Source organism: Tursiops truncatus, chromosome 4 (assembly GCF_011762595.2).
Source record: "Tursiops truncatus isolate mTurTru1 chromosome 4, mTurTru1.mat.Y, whole genome shotgun sequence".
Classification (NCBI taxonomy): Eukaryota; Metazoa; Chordata; class Mammalia; order Artiodactyla; family Delphinidae; genus Tursiops; species Tursiops truncatus.
Window position 1 is genome coordinate 76,950,372 of NC_047037.1, and position 18,182 is coordinate 76,968,553.

General features: G+C 40.9%; 1 protein-coding gene across 3 annotated transcripts in view; it reads left to right on the top strand.

Moving 5' to 3' along the window:
- The window catches only part of HCLS1 (hematopoietic cell-specific Lyn substrate 1), a 40,748-nt gene that overhangs the window by 12,401 nt on the left and 10,165 nt on the right, over nt 1-18,182 (top strand). For 2 of the 3 annotated variants that reach the window (XR_012331506.1, XR_012331507.1), the window contains exons 6-14: nt 2,537-2,591; nt 9,514-9,624; nt 10,287-10,342; nt 11,134-11,203; nt 11,807-12,018; nt 12,438-12,542; nt 13,043-13,268; nt 13,406-13,474; nt 13,674-14,287. Coding sequence is in view for 1 of the 3 variants with exons in the window: in XM_004316807.4 (XP_004316855.1) it covers nt 2,537-2,591; nt 9,514-9,624; nt 10,287-10,342; nt 11,134-11,203; nt 11,807-12,018; nt 12,438-12,542; nt 13,043-13,268; nt 13,406-13,474; nt 13,674-13,810 (1,041 nt within the window). In the remaining 2 variants the exon portion in view is untranslated. Of the gene's footprint in view, nt 1-2,536; nt 2,592-9,513; nt 9,625-10,286; nt 10,343-11,133; nt 11,204-11,806; nt 12,019-12,437; nt 12,543-13,042; nt 13,269-13,405; nt 13,475-13,673; nt 16,298-18,182 lie in introns of those variants that run through there. The other variant, XM_004316807.4, reaches the window with a different exon arrangement.

Consider the following 18,182-nt stretch of genomic DNA (forward strand, 5'->3'; position numbering starts at 1 on the left):
TTACCAACAATCACCTTGAATGTAGGTCTGTGCTTCTCCTGTGGAAAGATGGGGCAGTGGCCTCACGGAGGGTCCATCATGAGGATGGCTCCCACACCTGCTTCAGCAAGTTCTTTGGTGCCGCTGTTGGAGGCCACATGCTGACCTGAAAGGTGTTAATTTAAAAGAGACAAAGACTCCCAAACTCTGAATAAGGAATCCCTAAGCCATTGTTTTATTGTTTTCCCCCTGCATTTTATTTTATTTATTTGTTTATTTTTTAAACATCTTTATTGGGGTATAATTGCTTTACGGTGGTGTGTTAGTTTCTGCTGTATAACAAAGTGAATCAGCTATACCATATATCCCCATATCCCCTCCCTCTTGCGTCTCCCTCCCACGCTCCCTATCCCACCCCTCTAGGTGGTCACAAAGCACCGAGCTGATCTCCCTGTGCTATGTTAAGCCATTGGTTTTATCATACCTGTACGCATGAAGGGAGAAGAGGAAATTCCAAAGTTCCTCCTTTGGTCTAATATGAAAGCCTTATAAATATTTATGCCTTTCAGGAAAACAGACATATCAGCTGAAATATTATTACAATGGTAGCAAATAATCAAATAAAACAACTAATTAAGGTTACAATGTTTTTAGAAGGTGAAGGTTACTTTTCACAGGACTTAGTACTAACTCCTTGAAGTCCAGGTGTTTTAAAGACTCCTTTGTACAAAAAGTAGTGATAGTTTTAAAGAGAGAAAGAGAAAAAGGACAGCATGATTACAGACGATAGAGTGGTCCGGAGAGTACGATTGATAACTCATTCATGTTCTCATTTTCACACCTTAGTAGATCAGATTCTTTGAGCTCATTCTTTATGGGGCAGAGTAGTGTCTCTGCCCTGCAGCAGCACACAGAGGGGACATTTCCTTCACAGCTAGCTGAGATTTTGTTTGTTTGTTTGTTTGTTTAACCTGCAGCCGTTAATAAGTAGGCCTGAATCCTTAAAGCTAAGTGTTAGAGTGTTATTTGAATTGTAGGGGTAAAAAAACCCAGAAAAGTTCAAAGCATACTGTAAGGTAAAGTAAAAGCACAGAGGATAATTTTTAAAAGCAGTAATGGAATATGGAGCACGTAATGGTCTCTAATCAGGGTGCAGTTTCTCTTCCTTCTTGGCTCCCCTACTGCCTTTGCCTAATCTTTCACTGTTCTTTCTTTCAATTCCTGCCTCACCAGCCACAAACCGAATCACCTTAACAATCAGTGTGTCTTGTAAATCAAGAAACAATACATACTAATAACTTTTTTTAAAATAAATTTATTTATTTTACTTATTTATTTTTGGCTGCATTGGGTCTTCATTGCTGCCCATGGGCTTTCTCTAGTTGTGGCGAGCGGGGCCTACTCTTTGTTATGGTGCATGGGCTTCTCATGCAGTGGCTTCTCTTGTTGCGGAGCATGGGCTCTAGGCGTGTGGTCTTCAGTAGCTGTGGCACGAGGGCTCAGTAGTTGTGGTTCTTGGGCCCTAGAGCACAGGCTCAGTAGTTGTGTCCCACGGGCTTAGTTGCTCCGTAGCATGTGGGATCTTCCCGGACCAGGGCTCAAACCTGTGTCCCCCGCATTGGCAGGCGGATTCTTAACCACTGCACCACCAGGGAAGTCCCATACTAATAACTTTTAAAATGCAAAATCTAGACTTGCTTAGGGACCTATTACTGAGCCATATGGGGACATAGCTAGGTTAGATATTTACCAATATATCCTGTCCCAAAGCAGCTAGGATCCAGATTCTCCTGGTTGCCTCTCATCCCACCAAAATCTACATCTCTGCGTTTCCACTGTTGTGTAAGGAAAGAGAAGAGGCACAGTATAATCAGTCAGTATAGGATGATATCTCTTACATGTGCACAGTGCTGCTTTATAGTTTAAAAGGCAGTTTTCTAGCTATTATCTCATTTTAGTTTCATGAGACTTAGGAAGAAAAACACTAATTTACTGAGTGCCCACACTTTATGTATCTTGCCCCATTTAGTCCTCACAATATCCCAAATAAGTTGGAATCATTTTACAGTTGAGGTTAATAAGGCAGGTATACCTATTTTCATTTCATATTTAAAGGGCCCAAGGGGGACTTCCCTGGCAGTCCAGTGGTTAAGACTCTGCACTTCCACTGCAGGGGGGCACGAGTTCCATCCCTGGTCAGGAAACTAAGATCCCACATGCCTCCGTATGGCCAAAAGAAAAACAAAACTAAAAAAAGAGGCTGAGCCTTAGTAATATTAAAGGACATACCTAAAGTTACACAACTACAAATAGGAAAGGTGGGGTTGGGGTTTGGATCTAGAGCTATCTGTGTCCAGGGCCCATGGTCATTGGTTTGTAGCACACTGCCTTTACACCAGCCTGTCAGGGTACTGTCTGTTTCTACATTGAACCCCCATACTCAGCTCTGAGCCCCTATAACTAACCCCTGGGCTGAGCTATAGGTGTAAGGGTAAGTGAGAGCGGGAGAAAATGTTCATCTCTGACTCTAATCAATTCTCTCTCCTTTTCTCTGTAGTCAGCTGTTGGCTTTGATTACAAAGGAGAAGTGGAAAAACACGCATCTCAGAAAGGCAAGGACCCTGCATTTCAGCCTTAGCAACCTGACTACCCAGACTTCAACTACCAACAGCCATCGTCAACTCCCTTTAGTTCCATGGCCCAGTTACCTGCTATTTTATTTTATTTTTAAATCCAAGCATGTACTTGCTTCTTTTTTTCTCCTATATTGCTTTCTATGAGCTTGGTCAAGTTTTCTTTAGTCCCATTTCCCCTCTAATGGATCAAAAATAGGATATTATACTCCTTTATTTTAGGAAGTTATTCCTAAGTTTTAATGTGCATCTGTGGCTTAAGTTTTAAATTAATCACTATTTCTTCCTGAGTAACACAGGAAATGAAGAATAATTTAATTACATTTCTTCTACGTTCTACAGTCTTTGTACCAACTGAACAATTGTTTAGTATATCGATTACATGTGTTTGTTTTTAAACCCCACAAAAATTAATCATTATTATTACTAGGTGAAGGCTTATTTAAATTGACCAACATATTTACCAGTTTACTAGCTCATCATTGTTTATAATATTTCATTGTTTCCTCCTTACTTCTTCTATTCCTTCTTGCTAGAGTATATCCTTTGATAATTCTTTCAGTGAGAGTCTATGAGAGAACTCCCAGGCTTTGTCTGAAAAAAAAATTTATTTTGCTCCATTCTTCATTGTTATTTTCCCTTCATCGTGGTGAAGATATTATTCCATCATCTATGGCATTTCTCTTGGGTTAGTCTGATCATCATTCCTTTGTACGTAACATGTCTTGTCTCTCTGTTTTTGTTTTGTCTCATGAAAATTTTTCTTTTTGTTTCTGATGTTCTAAAATATCATCAGGCTATATCTAGGTGTTGATCTATTTTTATTATTCTACATGAGACTTATTGCTCCTCTTCAACCTGAGAATTAACTTTCAACATGAAAAGTTCTCGGGCATTTTCTCTTTAGGTAGTGTCTCTCCTCTCTTCTCTTTTATTCTTTCTTCTGGAACTCAGATGTATATTAGAACTTTTAATTCTCCATCTCTCTCTCTCTTTTAAAAAAGACTTTATGTTTTCAGAACTTTTTAGATTTAGGACAAAATTGAGAGGAAGTTACAGTCCTGCACCCATACATGCATAGCCTCCCCCATTATCAACATCACTGACCAGAATGGTGTGTGTGTGTGTACTTTTTTTTCTTTCTTTTTTTTTTCTTACCAAGGATGATTCTACACTAACACATCAAAGTCAGCCAAAGTCCATAGTTTACTTTAGGGTTCGCTCTTGGTGTTGTGCTTTCTATGGGTTTGGACAAAAGTATACTGACATATATCCATCATTATACTGTCATACAAAGTATTTTCAGTGTCCTAAAAATCCTCCGTGCTCTGCCTATTCATCTCCCTCATCCCTCAGCAACCACTGATTTTTTTTTGTCTCTATAGTTTTGCCTTTTACAGAATATTTTATGGTTGGAATCATATACCATGTAGCCTTTCCAGATTGGCTTCTTTCATTTAGTAATATGCATTTAAGTTTCCTCCATGTCTTTTCGTAGCTTGATAACTCTTTTTTTTTTGCTGAATATTATTCCTTTGTCTTGATGTACCCCAGTTTATTTATCCGCTCACCTACTGAAGAACATAGTGGTTGCTTCCAAGTTTGGGCGATTATGAATAAAGCTGCTATAAACATCTGTGTGCAGGTTTTTGTGTGGACCTACATTTTCAGCTCCTTTGGGTAAATACTAAGGAGTGCAATTGCTGGATCCTATGGTAAGAGTATGTTAAGTTTTGTAAGAAACTGCCAAACTGTCACTCAAAGTGGCTGCACCATTTTGCATTCCCACCAACAATGTATGACAGTTCCTGTTGCTCCACATCCTCACCAGCATTTGGTGTTGTGAGTAGTCTGGATTTTGGCCATTCACACACCACACATTTGGTGTGTAGTGTTATATTATTGTTTTAATTTGCATTTCCCTGATGATATATGATGTAGAGCATCTTTTCATATGCTTATTGGCTATCTGTATATCTTCTTTGGCAAGGCATCTATTAATATATTTGACCTATTTAAAAAGTTGGGTTGCTTGTTTTGTTATTGTTGAGTTTTAAGAATTCTTTGTATATTTAGGGTAACAGTCCTTTATGACATGTGTCTTTTGCAAAGATTTTCTCCCAGTGTAAGGCTTGTCTTCTCATTTGCTTAACATTGTCTTTCACAGAGCAAAAGTTTTTAAAATTTTAGTGAAATCCAGCTTATCAATTATTTCTGTCATGTGTTGTGTCTTTGGTGTTGTATCTAAAAAGGCATCACCATACCTAAGGTCATCTAGGTTTTCTCCTATATTATCTTCTAGGAGTTTTATAGTTTTGCATTTTACATTTAGGTCTATGATCCATTTTGATTTAATTTTTGTGAAAAGAGAATTTTTGTAATGCATGTGTCTAGATTCATTGTTTTTTTAATCTGTGGATGTCCACTTGTTCCAGCACCATTTGTTGAAAAGACTATCTTGTCTTCATCGTGTTACCTTTGCTCCTTTGGCAAGCATCAGTTAACTATAATTATGGAGGTCTATTTCTGGGCTCTCTGTTCTGTTCCACTGATTTATTTGTCTATTTTTTCACCTCTACCACACTGTCTTCATTACTTTAGCTTCATAGTGAGTCTTAAAGTCTGGTAGTGTCAGTCTTCTAATTTTGTTCTCCTTCAGTATTGTGTTGGCTATTCTGGGTCTTTTGCTTCTTCATATAAACTTTAGAAACTGTTGATCCAAAAAATAACTTGCTGGGGTTTTGATTGGGGTTGCACTGAGTTTATGGACCAAGTTGGGAAGAACTGACATCTTGACAACATTGAGACTTCCTATCTATGAACATGGAATATCTCTCCATTTACTTAGTTTTCTTTGATTTTGTTCATCAGAATTTCATAGTTTTCCTCATATAGATCTTATACATATTTTAAGTTTATACCTAAGCATTTCTTTGTTGGGGTAGTAATGTAAATGATACTGTATTTTTAATTTCAAAATCCACTTATTTGTTGCTTGTATATAGGAAAGCAATTGACTGTTGTATATTAACCTTGTATCCTGCAACCTTGCCATAATTGCTTATTAGTTTCAAGAATTTGTCAATTCTTTTGGATTTTCTACATAGACAGTCATGTCATCTGTGAACAAAGACAGTTGTGTATCTTCTTTTCTAGTCTACATACTTTTTTTCTTGCATTATTGCATTAGCAAAGACTTCAAGTACAATGTTGAAAAGGAGTGATGACACAGGCCATAGTTGCCTTGTACCTGATATTAGTGGGAAGGCTTTAAGTTTATCACCATTAAGTATGATACTAGCTGTAGAGTTTTTGTGGATAGTCTTTATCAAGTTGAGAAATTTCCCCTCTATTTCTAGTTTACTGAGAATTTTTATTGTAAATTGTGTTGGATTTTGTCAAATGCTTTTTCTGCATCTATTGATATGATCATGTGATTTTTCTTTTTTTCTCGTTGATGTGATGGATTATGCTAATTTATTTTCAAATGTTGAACCATCATTGCATACTTAGGATGAATCCCACTTGGTCATGGTAGATAATTATTTTTATACATTGTTGGATTCGATTTGTTAATATGTTGTTGAGGATTTTTGAATCTGTGTTCATGAGAAATACTGGTCTCTAGTTTTCTTTTATTGTAGTGTCTTTGTCTGGTCTGAGTATTAGAGTAATGCTGACCTTATAGAACAGTTGTGAAGTATTCCCTGTGCTTTTATCATCTGAAAGAGTGTGCAGAGGACTGGTATAATTTCTTCCTTAAATATTTGGTGGAATTCACCAGTGAACACATGTGGGCCTGGTGCTTCCTGTTTTGGAAGATTATTAATTATTGATTCAATTTCTTTAGTAGATATAGGCCTTTCAGGTCATCTGTTTCTTTTTGTGTAAGTTTTGGCAGTTGTGTCTTTTCAAGGAACTGGTCCATTTCATCTTGGTCATCAAATTTATGGGAATAAAGTTGTTCATAGTATTATTTTATTACCTTTTAATTTCCTTGGAATCTGTTGTAATATAGCCTCTTTCATTTCTGATATTATAGTAATTTATGTTCTCTCTTTTTTTCTTTGTTAGTCTGACTAGAGGCTTATCTATTTTATTGATCTTTTCAAAGAACCAGCTTTAGGTTTCCTTGATTTTCTCTATAGGCTTCTTGTTTTTAATTCCATTGATTTTTTTGCTCCAATTCTTATTTATTTTTTCTGCTTACTTTGTATTTAATTTGTTCTTCTTTTTCCAGTTTCCTAAGGTGGACACTTAAATTGTTGATTTTAGGTCTTTTTTCTTTTCTAATATATGCATTGCTTTTCCTTATGCACTGCTTTCACTGCATCCAAAAATTTTGATAAGTTGTGTTCTTGATGTCTCTTAATTTCTCTTGTCTATCTCCATCTCTTCATCTCCCTGTGTTGTATTCTGGGTAATTCCCTTGGATCTTTGTTAAGTTCTGTAACTCTCCCTTCAGCTGTATTTAATTATCATTTAAGTTGTCCACTAAATTTTTAACTTTATTTCATGTATTTTCATTTGTGCAAGTTCCCTTTGATTCTATAGAAAATCTGCTGATTCCTTTTCCATAATGCCCTATTGCTTTCCTTATGTTTTTCACCCTTCTTTAACTCTTTAATTATTTTTAAAGTATTCATTTTATAATTTCTTTCACATTGTTATATTATTTGCAGTTCTTGAGGGTGCTAATTCTTCTATTCAGTTAATCTGTTTTCCCTCATGGTTATTTATTTTTTTGATGGTTTGTAATTTTTGTTTGCAAATTTATTTCAGTGGGGGGAAAGGGATATTTGTTTTATGAGAGTTTTATGTGCCCTGGGTTGAGAAGTTTCCCATCAGAGAAACTATGCCTTTATTTCTGTCTGAGTTCTAGGGGTTTTAATAGTAATAGACCATGTTTTCTTTATGATTTTTGTTTTCTATTATGAATTCAATTTCTTAAATAGATACAGGTCTATTCAGTCTTTCTTAAGTTATGGTATAGTGTGCTCTTCAAGGAATGTTTCCATTTTTATCTATATTTTCAAATATATTGGCATAACTTCATTTATAGTATTCCCTTATTTTCTTTTTAACCTCTGTAAGATCTATAGTGATATGTTCACTTTTACTTCTGATATTGTTAATTTGTGTTTTTTCTCTTTTTAATTATTTTTGCTAGAGATTCATCAGTATTATTTTTTATTAATTTCAAAGAAGTATCTTTTGGCTTTGCTCATTTTCTCTATTATTTACTTGTTTTTAAAATTTTATTGAATTCTGCTCTTATCTTCATTATTTTTCCTTTCATTTTAATGTGGGTTTAGTTTGTTCTTTCTGTAGCTTCTTAAGGTAAAAACTTAGATAATTGATTTTAAACCTTTGTTTACTGTATGGGCTTTTAAAACTATATATTTCCCTCTAAACACTGTTTTTGCTACATTCCACAGTCATGCATATTTTAATTTTCATTCAGTTCAAAACATTTTCTAATTTTCCCTTTCATTTCTTCTCTGACCCATGAGTTATTTAGAAGTGTGTTGCTTATTTTCTAGGTAGTGGGGAAATTTTCTAATTTTATTGTTATTAACTTCTAATTTAATTCTATTGTGATCAGAGGATATGTTATCTCATGTTCCAATCTTTTGAAATGTATTGAAACTTTTTATAAGGACAAGCATGTGGTCTATCTTGGTGAATGTTATATGTGCATGGAAAAAAATGTGTATTATGCAGTTTGGGGGTACAATATTCTGTAAATGTCACTTAGGTCTTGATAATGTTATTTGGGCCTTCTATAATTTTAGATTCTTTTTGTCGAAATTTTCTACTAATAATGAGAAAAGAGTGTTAAAATTTTCAACTATGATCATAGATTTGTCTATTTTGCTTTCTGCTTTGCTTCATGAGTTTTGATTCTGATAATAGGTTTATACCAGCATATATATTCCTGATGAATGACAAGTTGCACTCTTATCATTGAGTTATGTCTCTCTTACCTTTTATAATGCATTTTGTCTTGGGGTCCATTTTGTCTCATATTCATGCCATCCTTCTGATGCTTACTGTTTCTGCGGTATATATTTTCCTACATCAGTATTCAATTAATTTCTCAGCTTAGAATTTCTGTATGATATAAGTAGCATGAAACTGGATATTTGTATCCCACACCTTCAGGTGTAGGCTTGGAGTTTCCAAGTCTCATAGGTAAAACTTCCTTCTCTAAATGCTAAAAAGAACCCTACAGTTCCTCTCACTATTTCCCTGGACAGGTAAGTAGGCTTTTTCTAGAATTCTTTTATAGGAGTGGGCAGAACCTGCTCTCCAGCCACCTGTTCTTATAGGAAGTAGAACCCCAGACCCTAGATCCTAATCCCTAGGCACTAAATTTGGGACTTAAAACAGGTTGGGTTTTCTATATCAGCTCATAATTACCATCATGTTAGCTGTTTTGATTCACCTGTTTGTTTCTGGAGCCGGGAATTTTTTTCTTCTTTTCTTTTGAGATTCACTATTTAAAAAAGAAAAAAAAGAGAGATTGCTCTATTTTTCTGACGTTGCTAAGTGTTTATATAAGATTAGGGAAAGGCATATATTTCATATGCATCTCTCTTTTTTTCTGGAAGTCTCTCCTCTATACTCTCTATACTTTCTCCTTCCTTGAAGAAGGGAGAAAATTCAAATGATCTTCTCATCTTGAAATGGAAGTAAGGGAGGAGAGGAAAAGAGTGAACATTGTTTAAAGCTTATAGAAGTTGCTTAGAATAACATTTCTCTTTCATTTCCTAGTATTCAAGCCCCGCTCTCTTCCTGGGCCCCTATCACCCTGCACCCATCCCTCCTGACTCTTCTCTTCCACAGCACTTCCCCGTGGGCTGAGAGTGAGCTCTCATGACTGCTCCTTCCACCATAGATTACTCTCATGGCTTCGGTGGCCGTTATGGGATAGAGGAGGACAAACGGGACAAGGCAGCTCTGGGATATGACTACAAGGGAGAGACAGAGAAACACGAATCCCAAAGAGGTAAGTTGGGATTGGAGAGGAGGGAGGTCACAGGGTACATGGAGCCCTCCTTCTGTCCCTGAAGGCTGACATGGAGGACCCAGAATATGAGGGGCAGGTATGCAGGAAGTGGTGGGATGAAAAGTAAGTGTACGTATATAGGGGTAGCTGGGAGGAGACCAACAGGGGTGGAGGGGAAAACAGCAAGCTAAGGAGCAGGACAGAGGAGGATGACCAAAGAAAAGGGATCACTGAGAAAGGGATGAAGATAGACAGGCCGGGTGATGACAAGAGGGTGATTTGGCTGTGAGTCTTAGAGGCCCCTCTGCTTCACAGAGAGAAAGCCTTCTTCCCTGGGACACATAGGGGATGGCTGGGGGGCGCTCTTCAATTTTTCCTGTTTCTTCCCGTATATTTTCCCCTTTTCTGTCACTTCTTTCTTTTTGTTTCTCTCTTCCCATCTCTCATCCCTCCATTCTCTCTCAAGTGTTTTTCTCCCCATCCTTTTTCATCTTTTCCCACCCATGCCTCTCTATCATCTGATTTTCACACTTTCTCATTGATCTTTCTCTTTTCCTCATTCCTGTCTTCTGGTCTTCCTTCTCACTGCTCCCACTCCCTCTTCCCATACATTTCTAGCATTTTAACTCCTCTTATGACTCTCAGACCTTTCCATCCTGCAGATTATGCCAAGGGCTTTGGTGGTCAGTATGGCATCCAAAAGGACCGAGTGGATAAGGTAAAGCACCAGAACACTAGTGTCTTGAGAATGGTTCCCTGAAGTACATGGAGAAGAGTGAGAGGCAAAGCTGGAAAAAGGATGGGCAAAGCTAGGTGCCCTGCACTGTCCTCCTGGTGTCCTGCTCTTTCCATTGACTGCCCTCAGCATCTAAAGGGCATGTCTTCTGAAGCCTGAGATTTTTTTTTAATATTTATTTATTTTGGCTGTGCCGGGTCTTAGTTGTGGCACGTGGACTCTTAGTTGCGGCATGCGTGCAGGATCTAGTTCCCCAACCAGGGATCGAACCTTGGCCCGCTGCACTGGGAGCATGGAGTCTGACCCAATGGACCACCAGGGAAGTCCCAGAAGCCTGAGCTTTAACTAAGGAGAGTGGAGGGAGGCAGAGAGACAGAGAAACAGAAAAACTCCAGGAAAAGATATTTGAAATTTCATTGATTGCTTGGCATTGATTAACTCAATCAATAATTTCTTCCCACTCCATTCAGTCGTCCCCTACACCTCTTCATGTACTGGCCTGAGACCCTCCTGCATTCCAGGCAACTGGACTTAGAGATGTGAGATTCCAGGAACACTGAGCTTTTTAAAAGGAGAGCTAATCCCACCAGTCTAGAACTTCTTTACCCCTCTCTCTGCCACAAAACAGCACTATTTGAATACCCTGTCTAACTATAAGCATCAAAAGGTTAGGGAGACCTCCTATAGTGACCCAATCACGACTACTGCCTTCTGGATTATTACCACTCCCTTCCCTGTCCCCACCACTACCTATACTGTTCTCTTACCTGCAGAGCGCTGTTGGTTTCAATGAAATGGAGGCCCCAACCACAGCTTATAAGAAGACAACACCCATAGAGGCTGGTAAGTTTTAATTCCCTTTCTCTGTGCTCTTCAACCTCTTCTCCCTTCTCATTCTTTTTTCTTCTTAGACTACCTATTCCAAGCCTTTACCTACCTAGATTAGCTGAGGTAGACTTGACCCCTACCCTCATATTCCCAGATTCGCTCTCCTAGAAAAAATTAGGTTAAGTGGATATCTGAGTGACACTGGTGAAGAAACTGTATGCAGAGAACAGAGGGAGGAAGGGAGGGAGCCATTTGGGAAGAACACATAAGGAAAGGAGCTTTGGATGGGGGATAGAGGGTAGATGGTGGCCAGAGGGCATACAGCTTTAAGAAATGTGGACAGAGAAGATGCAGGTTAGGAGAACAAGCCTTATGATTTAAAAAGGGCAAGAGTCTGAGATCACATGGCCTGGCTGTATGGAAATCTAGGCATCAGGGTTACCTTATCCTCCTATAACCCCCTTGTTCCTTCATTGATACCTCTTTACCTCCCTTTCCATGAGTCCCCTCTCTACCTGCTCTTCTTTGGATATTTAACTGGTTCCTCTTCTTCATTCCAGTGCCACTCCCCTACCTCCAACCCAAGACAACCCTAATTTTTCTTGCCTGTGTCTGCAGCTTCCAGTGGCGCCCGTGGGCTGAAGGCAAAATTTGAATCCATGGCTGAGGAAAAGAGGAAGCAGGAGGAAGAGGAGAAGGCACAACAGAAAGCCAGGCAGCAACAGGAGAGAAAGGCCTTGGTAAAGATGAGCCATGAGGCTCAGCCACCAGTGGCCACTATGGAAGAGCCGGTGGTGTCAGCCCCACTGCCCAAGAAAATCTCTTCAGAGGTAAGTGTTTGGCCCTTCGGGATCCACGTCAAGGATTCCTTGCCCAGACAAGAGCCTAAGGGGTCTGCATTCTTAGAAAATAAAGCACAGGCCTCCCCTGTGTTAGGCAAAGTCTACAGTTGCTATCCCTGTCTTCAGGAAGATTTCAATCTGATTGTGTAATTAAGCTTCATATATACATATGAGAATGTTAGCTGAAAAAAACCAAGATTTACATAGTACAACACAAGATAGGTCACCAGCCAGTGCAGTCAATTACTGCTGCAACAACAAGAGGAAGGAGCTGTCATTTCAGGTTGGAGCCCATCTTGAGGAATGGATGATTTGAACTGGCAGAGGTAGGAAGGGGTATTCCAGGTCAGTGCAAGAGAGAAGATGGAAGTTTCTTGCTCACTGGAAAGTTGCTTCATCCTCCACAGGCCTGGCCTCCAGCAGGGAGCTGTCTGTCATCAGAGCGTGGGCCTGTGAGAACCAGTAGGGAACAACCAGTGCCTACCCAGCCCCCAAGGCAGAATCCCCCAGAGGTAAGCAGAGCCCCAAAGATTCTCTGCTCCTTCCCCATCTCCTCATGTCCTAGTAGGTGGACTGTACAGGATGATCAATGATCCTGGTTTGTCTGGGACTATCCTGGTCTTAGCACGGAAAGTCCTATATTCTGGGAAATCACCCAGTCCTGGGAAGACTAGGATATTTAGTCATCCTAGCTGTCATCTTTCACCTTTTTTTTTTTTGCTTTTGCTTTTGCTTCAATGTTTTCTTGGTCTTCCAAGGATTCTGACTTGCTTTCTACTTCCCTTCTATCATCTTTTGGTAGGTGCTTTGAGTGGATGGGTGTGGGAGGTTGATGAATGAAGAGGGATGAAAGATTGTGTTCCCTAGGAGAGACTGTTAGAAGGATGCAAGGATGGAGGGTAGAATGGAAGCATGGGGATGGGTGGGGTCTTAGCAGTCCTCCATTGGGAGATTTTGGAGAGGCAGCTCCTGGTGAACAGATGTCACCCTGCTTCACACTGTCTCTTCTCAGGACAACGAGGAGCCCCCAGCTCTGCCCCCCAGGACTCCAGAAGGCTTCCAGATGGAGGAAGAGCCAGTGTATGAAGAAGCACCTGAGCCTGAGCCCGAGCCTGAACCAGAGAATGACTATGAGGATGTTGGGGAAATGGACAGACATGAGCCAGATGAGGAACCAAAGGGCGACTATGAAGATGTGCTCGAGCCTGAGGATCCCTCTTTTTCCTCCACTCTGGCTGGTGAGTGGTGGGGCAGCTCCTGGATTTGGTCAGCTGTAGGGGAGAGGAAGAGGGAGAATTCCCCCATTACACAGAAGGACCTGTCTGTTTTCCTTTTCCATGTTGATGAGACCATATTCATATTTCTTATTATGCAGGATCATCAGGCTGCCCGGCTGGGGCTGGGGCTGGGATCTCAGCTGTAGCCCTGTATGATTACCAAGGAGGTAGGTTGGGAGTGGCCTGAGGGGTCTGGTGCCTGGAAGCCCTTGATACATGAGAACGGGGATGGATTCTGGGGGTCAGGATAGGGCCCAGACTTGGTATCAAGAACAGGCCTATTTCCCTTCCTGAGGTTTAAAGGGGACACAGGGGTGGAGGGATTCCTGCCTGACCATCCTAATATCCTGTCAATTTTCTCCCCAGAGGGAAGTGATGAGATTTCCTTTGATCCAGATGACATCATCACTGACATTGAGATGGTGGATGAGGGCTGGTGGCGGGGACGTTGCCACGGCCACTTTGGACTCTTCCCTGCAAATTATGTCACGCTCCTCCAGTAACTGTGGCTGTGTGTCTTCTGCACTGTGACTTCCCTTGTCCCAAGTGGCTCTGCCTCCACCCGCTTTCCATTTCTGCTGCCAGTGTCTGACAGGATGTCATGAGTTGCCTGAAGCTCTAGACAGACTGTCTCTCCCTCTCCATTAGGGTTTGGGGCAGAGACAGCATGAGGAAGGAGGTCTCCTTCCCCTCGGTGTCCTGTCTATCCTGGATACCCTAGATGATCTCAGGGATGTTTATCTTGTGTCCTGCCTCCTTCCCCATGAATCCCCCCTCTAACACCCACCCCCACCCCCACTCTACCTTCCTTTGTTTGTGAACTCTGAGCTTCCTGGTTTGCTTACCTGGGAAGGTATGTTTATATTTCCTGGTTGTGCTGTTTGCTCACTTTCCTTCTCTGCAGAAATATCTCTGAATCTTTTCTCTGCTCAGTCCTAAAGTGGAAATAAAGCGGGACCATGGCTCACCTCTATTCTGAGGTAAATAGTACTTTTTATGCAGCCCTCAATGGTCCTGACTCTCATGGCTCCAATCCTCCTCCCATCTTTTAGGGGTATCCAGAAAACTCCCTCCTCCACTGCCCATCACTCTGCACCCTGGATGTCAAGGGCCGTGCCCTTTCCTTAGACTCTACTGATACCCAGTCCAAAACAAGATGGGCCTGGGGAATGGCAGTAAGGTAGGGGAACAGGGGCCAGGAAGTGTCCATGATAAGACAGTTCAACTTCTGCTGGCTTCAGCAGTTGTGAGAGGCCAGCCACTTTCTGCCTGGGAGTAATGACTACACTCTTTTCATGCATAATGATTCTTGAGGCAAAAGCACAAATTAGGGGAAAGAAAGGAGGAAAAGATTTAGCTAAGAGAAAAAGACTAAAACTAAAGAAACAATGAGGTGTTAAGAGGATTTAGAGTGAGAGTGGCCTCTGCTAGAGAAAGTCTAGGCTTCCTTGTAGCTGGATGAATGAAATCGATGGTCATGTAAGAAGGTAGATTGAGGAAGCTCATAAAGTTTCTGTGTGGTCCAGAGCTGAGGCTGCTGATAGGAGAAGAAGTGAGGACCTTTGGACGGCCAGTGATAGGCAAAAAGCAAATCACCAAGCAAAGTATGGGGATGAGGGAGAATGAAAGGCCAGGACACGGTGAGTTTATTCTAACCCCCAGGCCATTGGGCTCGGCAAGGTCCAGAATAGGAGATCCTAGGCAAAACCAAAATCAAATCGAAATGAAAGTCAGGGATTTGGTATAGGGGATCTTTGATTGGTGGAAAATAGAAGTCTGTGCTATAACCAGTATCTGAAGTTGGATTCAGCTTTCAAAGATGGAGAAGACAGTGGGATCAAGGAAGAGCTAGGATTGGTGTCTGAGACCCATAGTTGCTGCAGGACTTTATAAAAGTCCTTAAAAGTTCAGTGGTGAGCTGTCCATGTGCTTAGAGCACTGCATCCCTCAGGCTCATTCCTTGGCTTTTCTTCAAGACACACCTTTGTTTTCACAGCGACTTCTATGCCAGTGAATCACGCATCTGTCTCTACACCTCACTTATAAGATTCACCCAGTTAGACTTTCAGAGTGAAAAGCAGCTTTTATTTCTGCCTATAGAGACATTGGGGTTTCCAGTGTATAGAGGTAAGTCACACTAGATATACACAATCTCATTCTTCACTTCAGTTTGATCTGCCATCACACATAGATCAGACTTTTGCAGTGGTTTTATTCTTACATCCAAGTTCCACCTTGCTTTTCACTTTTCCCTTCATTATAAGACAGAAACTTCTTTTCCAGATCCTCATATTGTTAAGGCAATAAAGTCCTTTCTGCCTCAGTTCTATAGACCTCGCCCTCCACATTTGGCTGATCTCTACTTGGACTGACTTTCTTGGTGGTGATTCTCTTCAAGGGCTCTGCTCGCAGACACCTCCCTGTCCAGGCTCTTATTCTTGGGTCCACAGTCCCCTTTCACTCTCCTTAGCTGCTTCTTAATCTGAAGCCGTGTCTAGCTGTCTTGCCTCTCTCAGGTGATGCTTGCTGCTCACGCTGTTCACTACAGCTTCATCCCACTAATCAAATCATCTGTCTAATCCACCATCTCTCTAAAAGGCTTCCCTTTTTCTCCAGTTGCCCTCTCACCATAAGATGTGCTTGATTGTGTAGGCCAGTGGATACCTGCAATACTCTGGTTTCCTGCAACGTATACAATTAGATACCTTGTAAAATGTGTTTGATGATGTTGATCAGCTCAATATTGTGCTGAAGGCAGCAGCTGGGAAAGTAAAGCGTGCCTGGAAGGGTGGGGCCCACAGAGCAGTGCGGTTAGTCTCCTGAATGCCCTCCTGCACCCTGGGCTGCCCAGAATGTCAAGGAAGAGCCCTCTGCTCTCTTCCTTTCTCTATACTTCTCTTGTAGCTCATGTTAGCCCCGGATTTTCACCTCCCTTAGTCTACAGCTCCCCTTGCTTTCTTTTTCTAATAAAATAAGAAACCCAAAATGGATTTTCAGAACTTTCTTCCTCCATATAGGAAGGACTAGATTCAAAACACATGGAACTGAACCCTGGATCAGTTCCTTTTCTCCCACTTCACTGCTTAGCTGTCGCAGTTATTCATCTTCACTGAATAAAATCTTAGCTCACATTCTAGTTATATTTTTTAGAAAATGGCGCCTTATATACAAATGTGAAATATAAACCAAACAATAAGGATTAGGAAAAATAGAGTTACGTTACTCAATAGTACCAAGTGGCACATTATAATGGAAGATGAGCATACTTCTACTCTGGGATTTGCTTTAATGCCTTCTTGACTCTTCTCAGGGGTGTCATCTACTTCATCTATACCAGCTCTGAACCATGTTCAGAGGGGAACCCAGGCAATAACAAACATTCATATTGACTAGACTCTTTTTTGTTGTTGTTGGTTAAATTCTTTGTTCTCTGCTCCCCCACAATGCCCATCCTCCTTTTCCCTTCTTTCTCACTCGCTGAGGACTGCTAGGAAAATGGCATCAATTAAAGAGAGAGGGTTAGGGTTAGGGCTAGGGCTAGGGTGAGGGTTAGGGTTAGGGTTAAGATAAACAGCTCAGCCTTCCTGGCTTCAGCTATACCTGGAGAGCTGATAGGATATACTTTTTGCACTGTGACCCAGGGACGTGAAGCCACACCAAACAAAGCATCTCCATTTGGTTCCCAACTTAAAATCATCATGTGTCTAAAACCTATTTGGTAAAGAAAGAAGAGCTGCATGAAATCATGACCATTGTAGATAACTATGTGAGATAAGAATTTGCTGTACTAAAAAGCAAACTTATCCTAATTTACTGCCATTGGCATGTCATTCTTTAGGGCAGTTGTTCTCAACCAGGAGCGATCTTGCTCCCAGAGGATTTTTAGCAATGTCTGGAGACATTTTTGGTTGTTATAGCTGTAGGGGTGCTACTGGTATCTATTGGATAGAGGTCAAGGGTGTTGCTAAACATCCTATAACACATAGGGCAGTCCCTTATGACAAAGAATTATCCAGTCTAAAATGTCAGTAGTTCCATGAAACCCTGCTTTAAGGGATGCCAGCTTCTATTGTGTAGTTTTATCTTACTTTTGTTCTCATAAGTTTTAACTATTTGTTACCAAAACCCAGAAGTGTCACGCACTTTTGACAGAATGCAGTCATGGCCAGCAATAGGTAGGAGCAATTATAGGGAATCACTATGTTCAGATATCTTCCTTCTCAAGAATCCCGATGGGGTACTCAAGTGATGTCTAGGACCTGGCGACTGGTACCACAGGAGCTGCAGTGGGCCTTGTCTGGACTTTTCCAAATGCGAGGTCTCCTTGGGCTACCCTGTGCATTCTGACATGACACTGAAGTTGGTGTTAGTGTCTCGTGATCATTTCACTTAGCTCAGGGTGGTGCTGGCCCGTGCCTGTGCTCTCCCTAATCCAGACGGAGAATATAATTTTCAGAGGAAAAGAACCTTGACTCTCAAGTCACTATTAAAATGTTTGAAAGTAGGCTCTGGCTTTTGGTCCTAATTTTCTCCATAAATATAATATCTCCTCTGGATTCTTCTTCATTTTTCAAGGCTGTCTTTCTATATGTTGCCAGGATTCTATACAACAATCGCATTCTAGGACCTCATTTCTACCTCTCATCCTTTGGCCTTTGGTGTCCTCGAGGCTGTTGTGCTTAGCCTAGGTCTCTATTCTTTCGGGCTGTTTGGACTGTCTGGGCTTAGACGCAGTGGGGCAACTAAAAAAAGCCCTGGACTTGGCTGTCAGGACAACGCCAGCTCCAGAAATTTCAAACTGTGCCCTTCACCCTGGGTGCCCTGGGAGGCATGTCAGTCCCCATCCCTACATTGCCTGCTCCATATCATTACAAG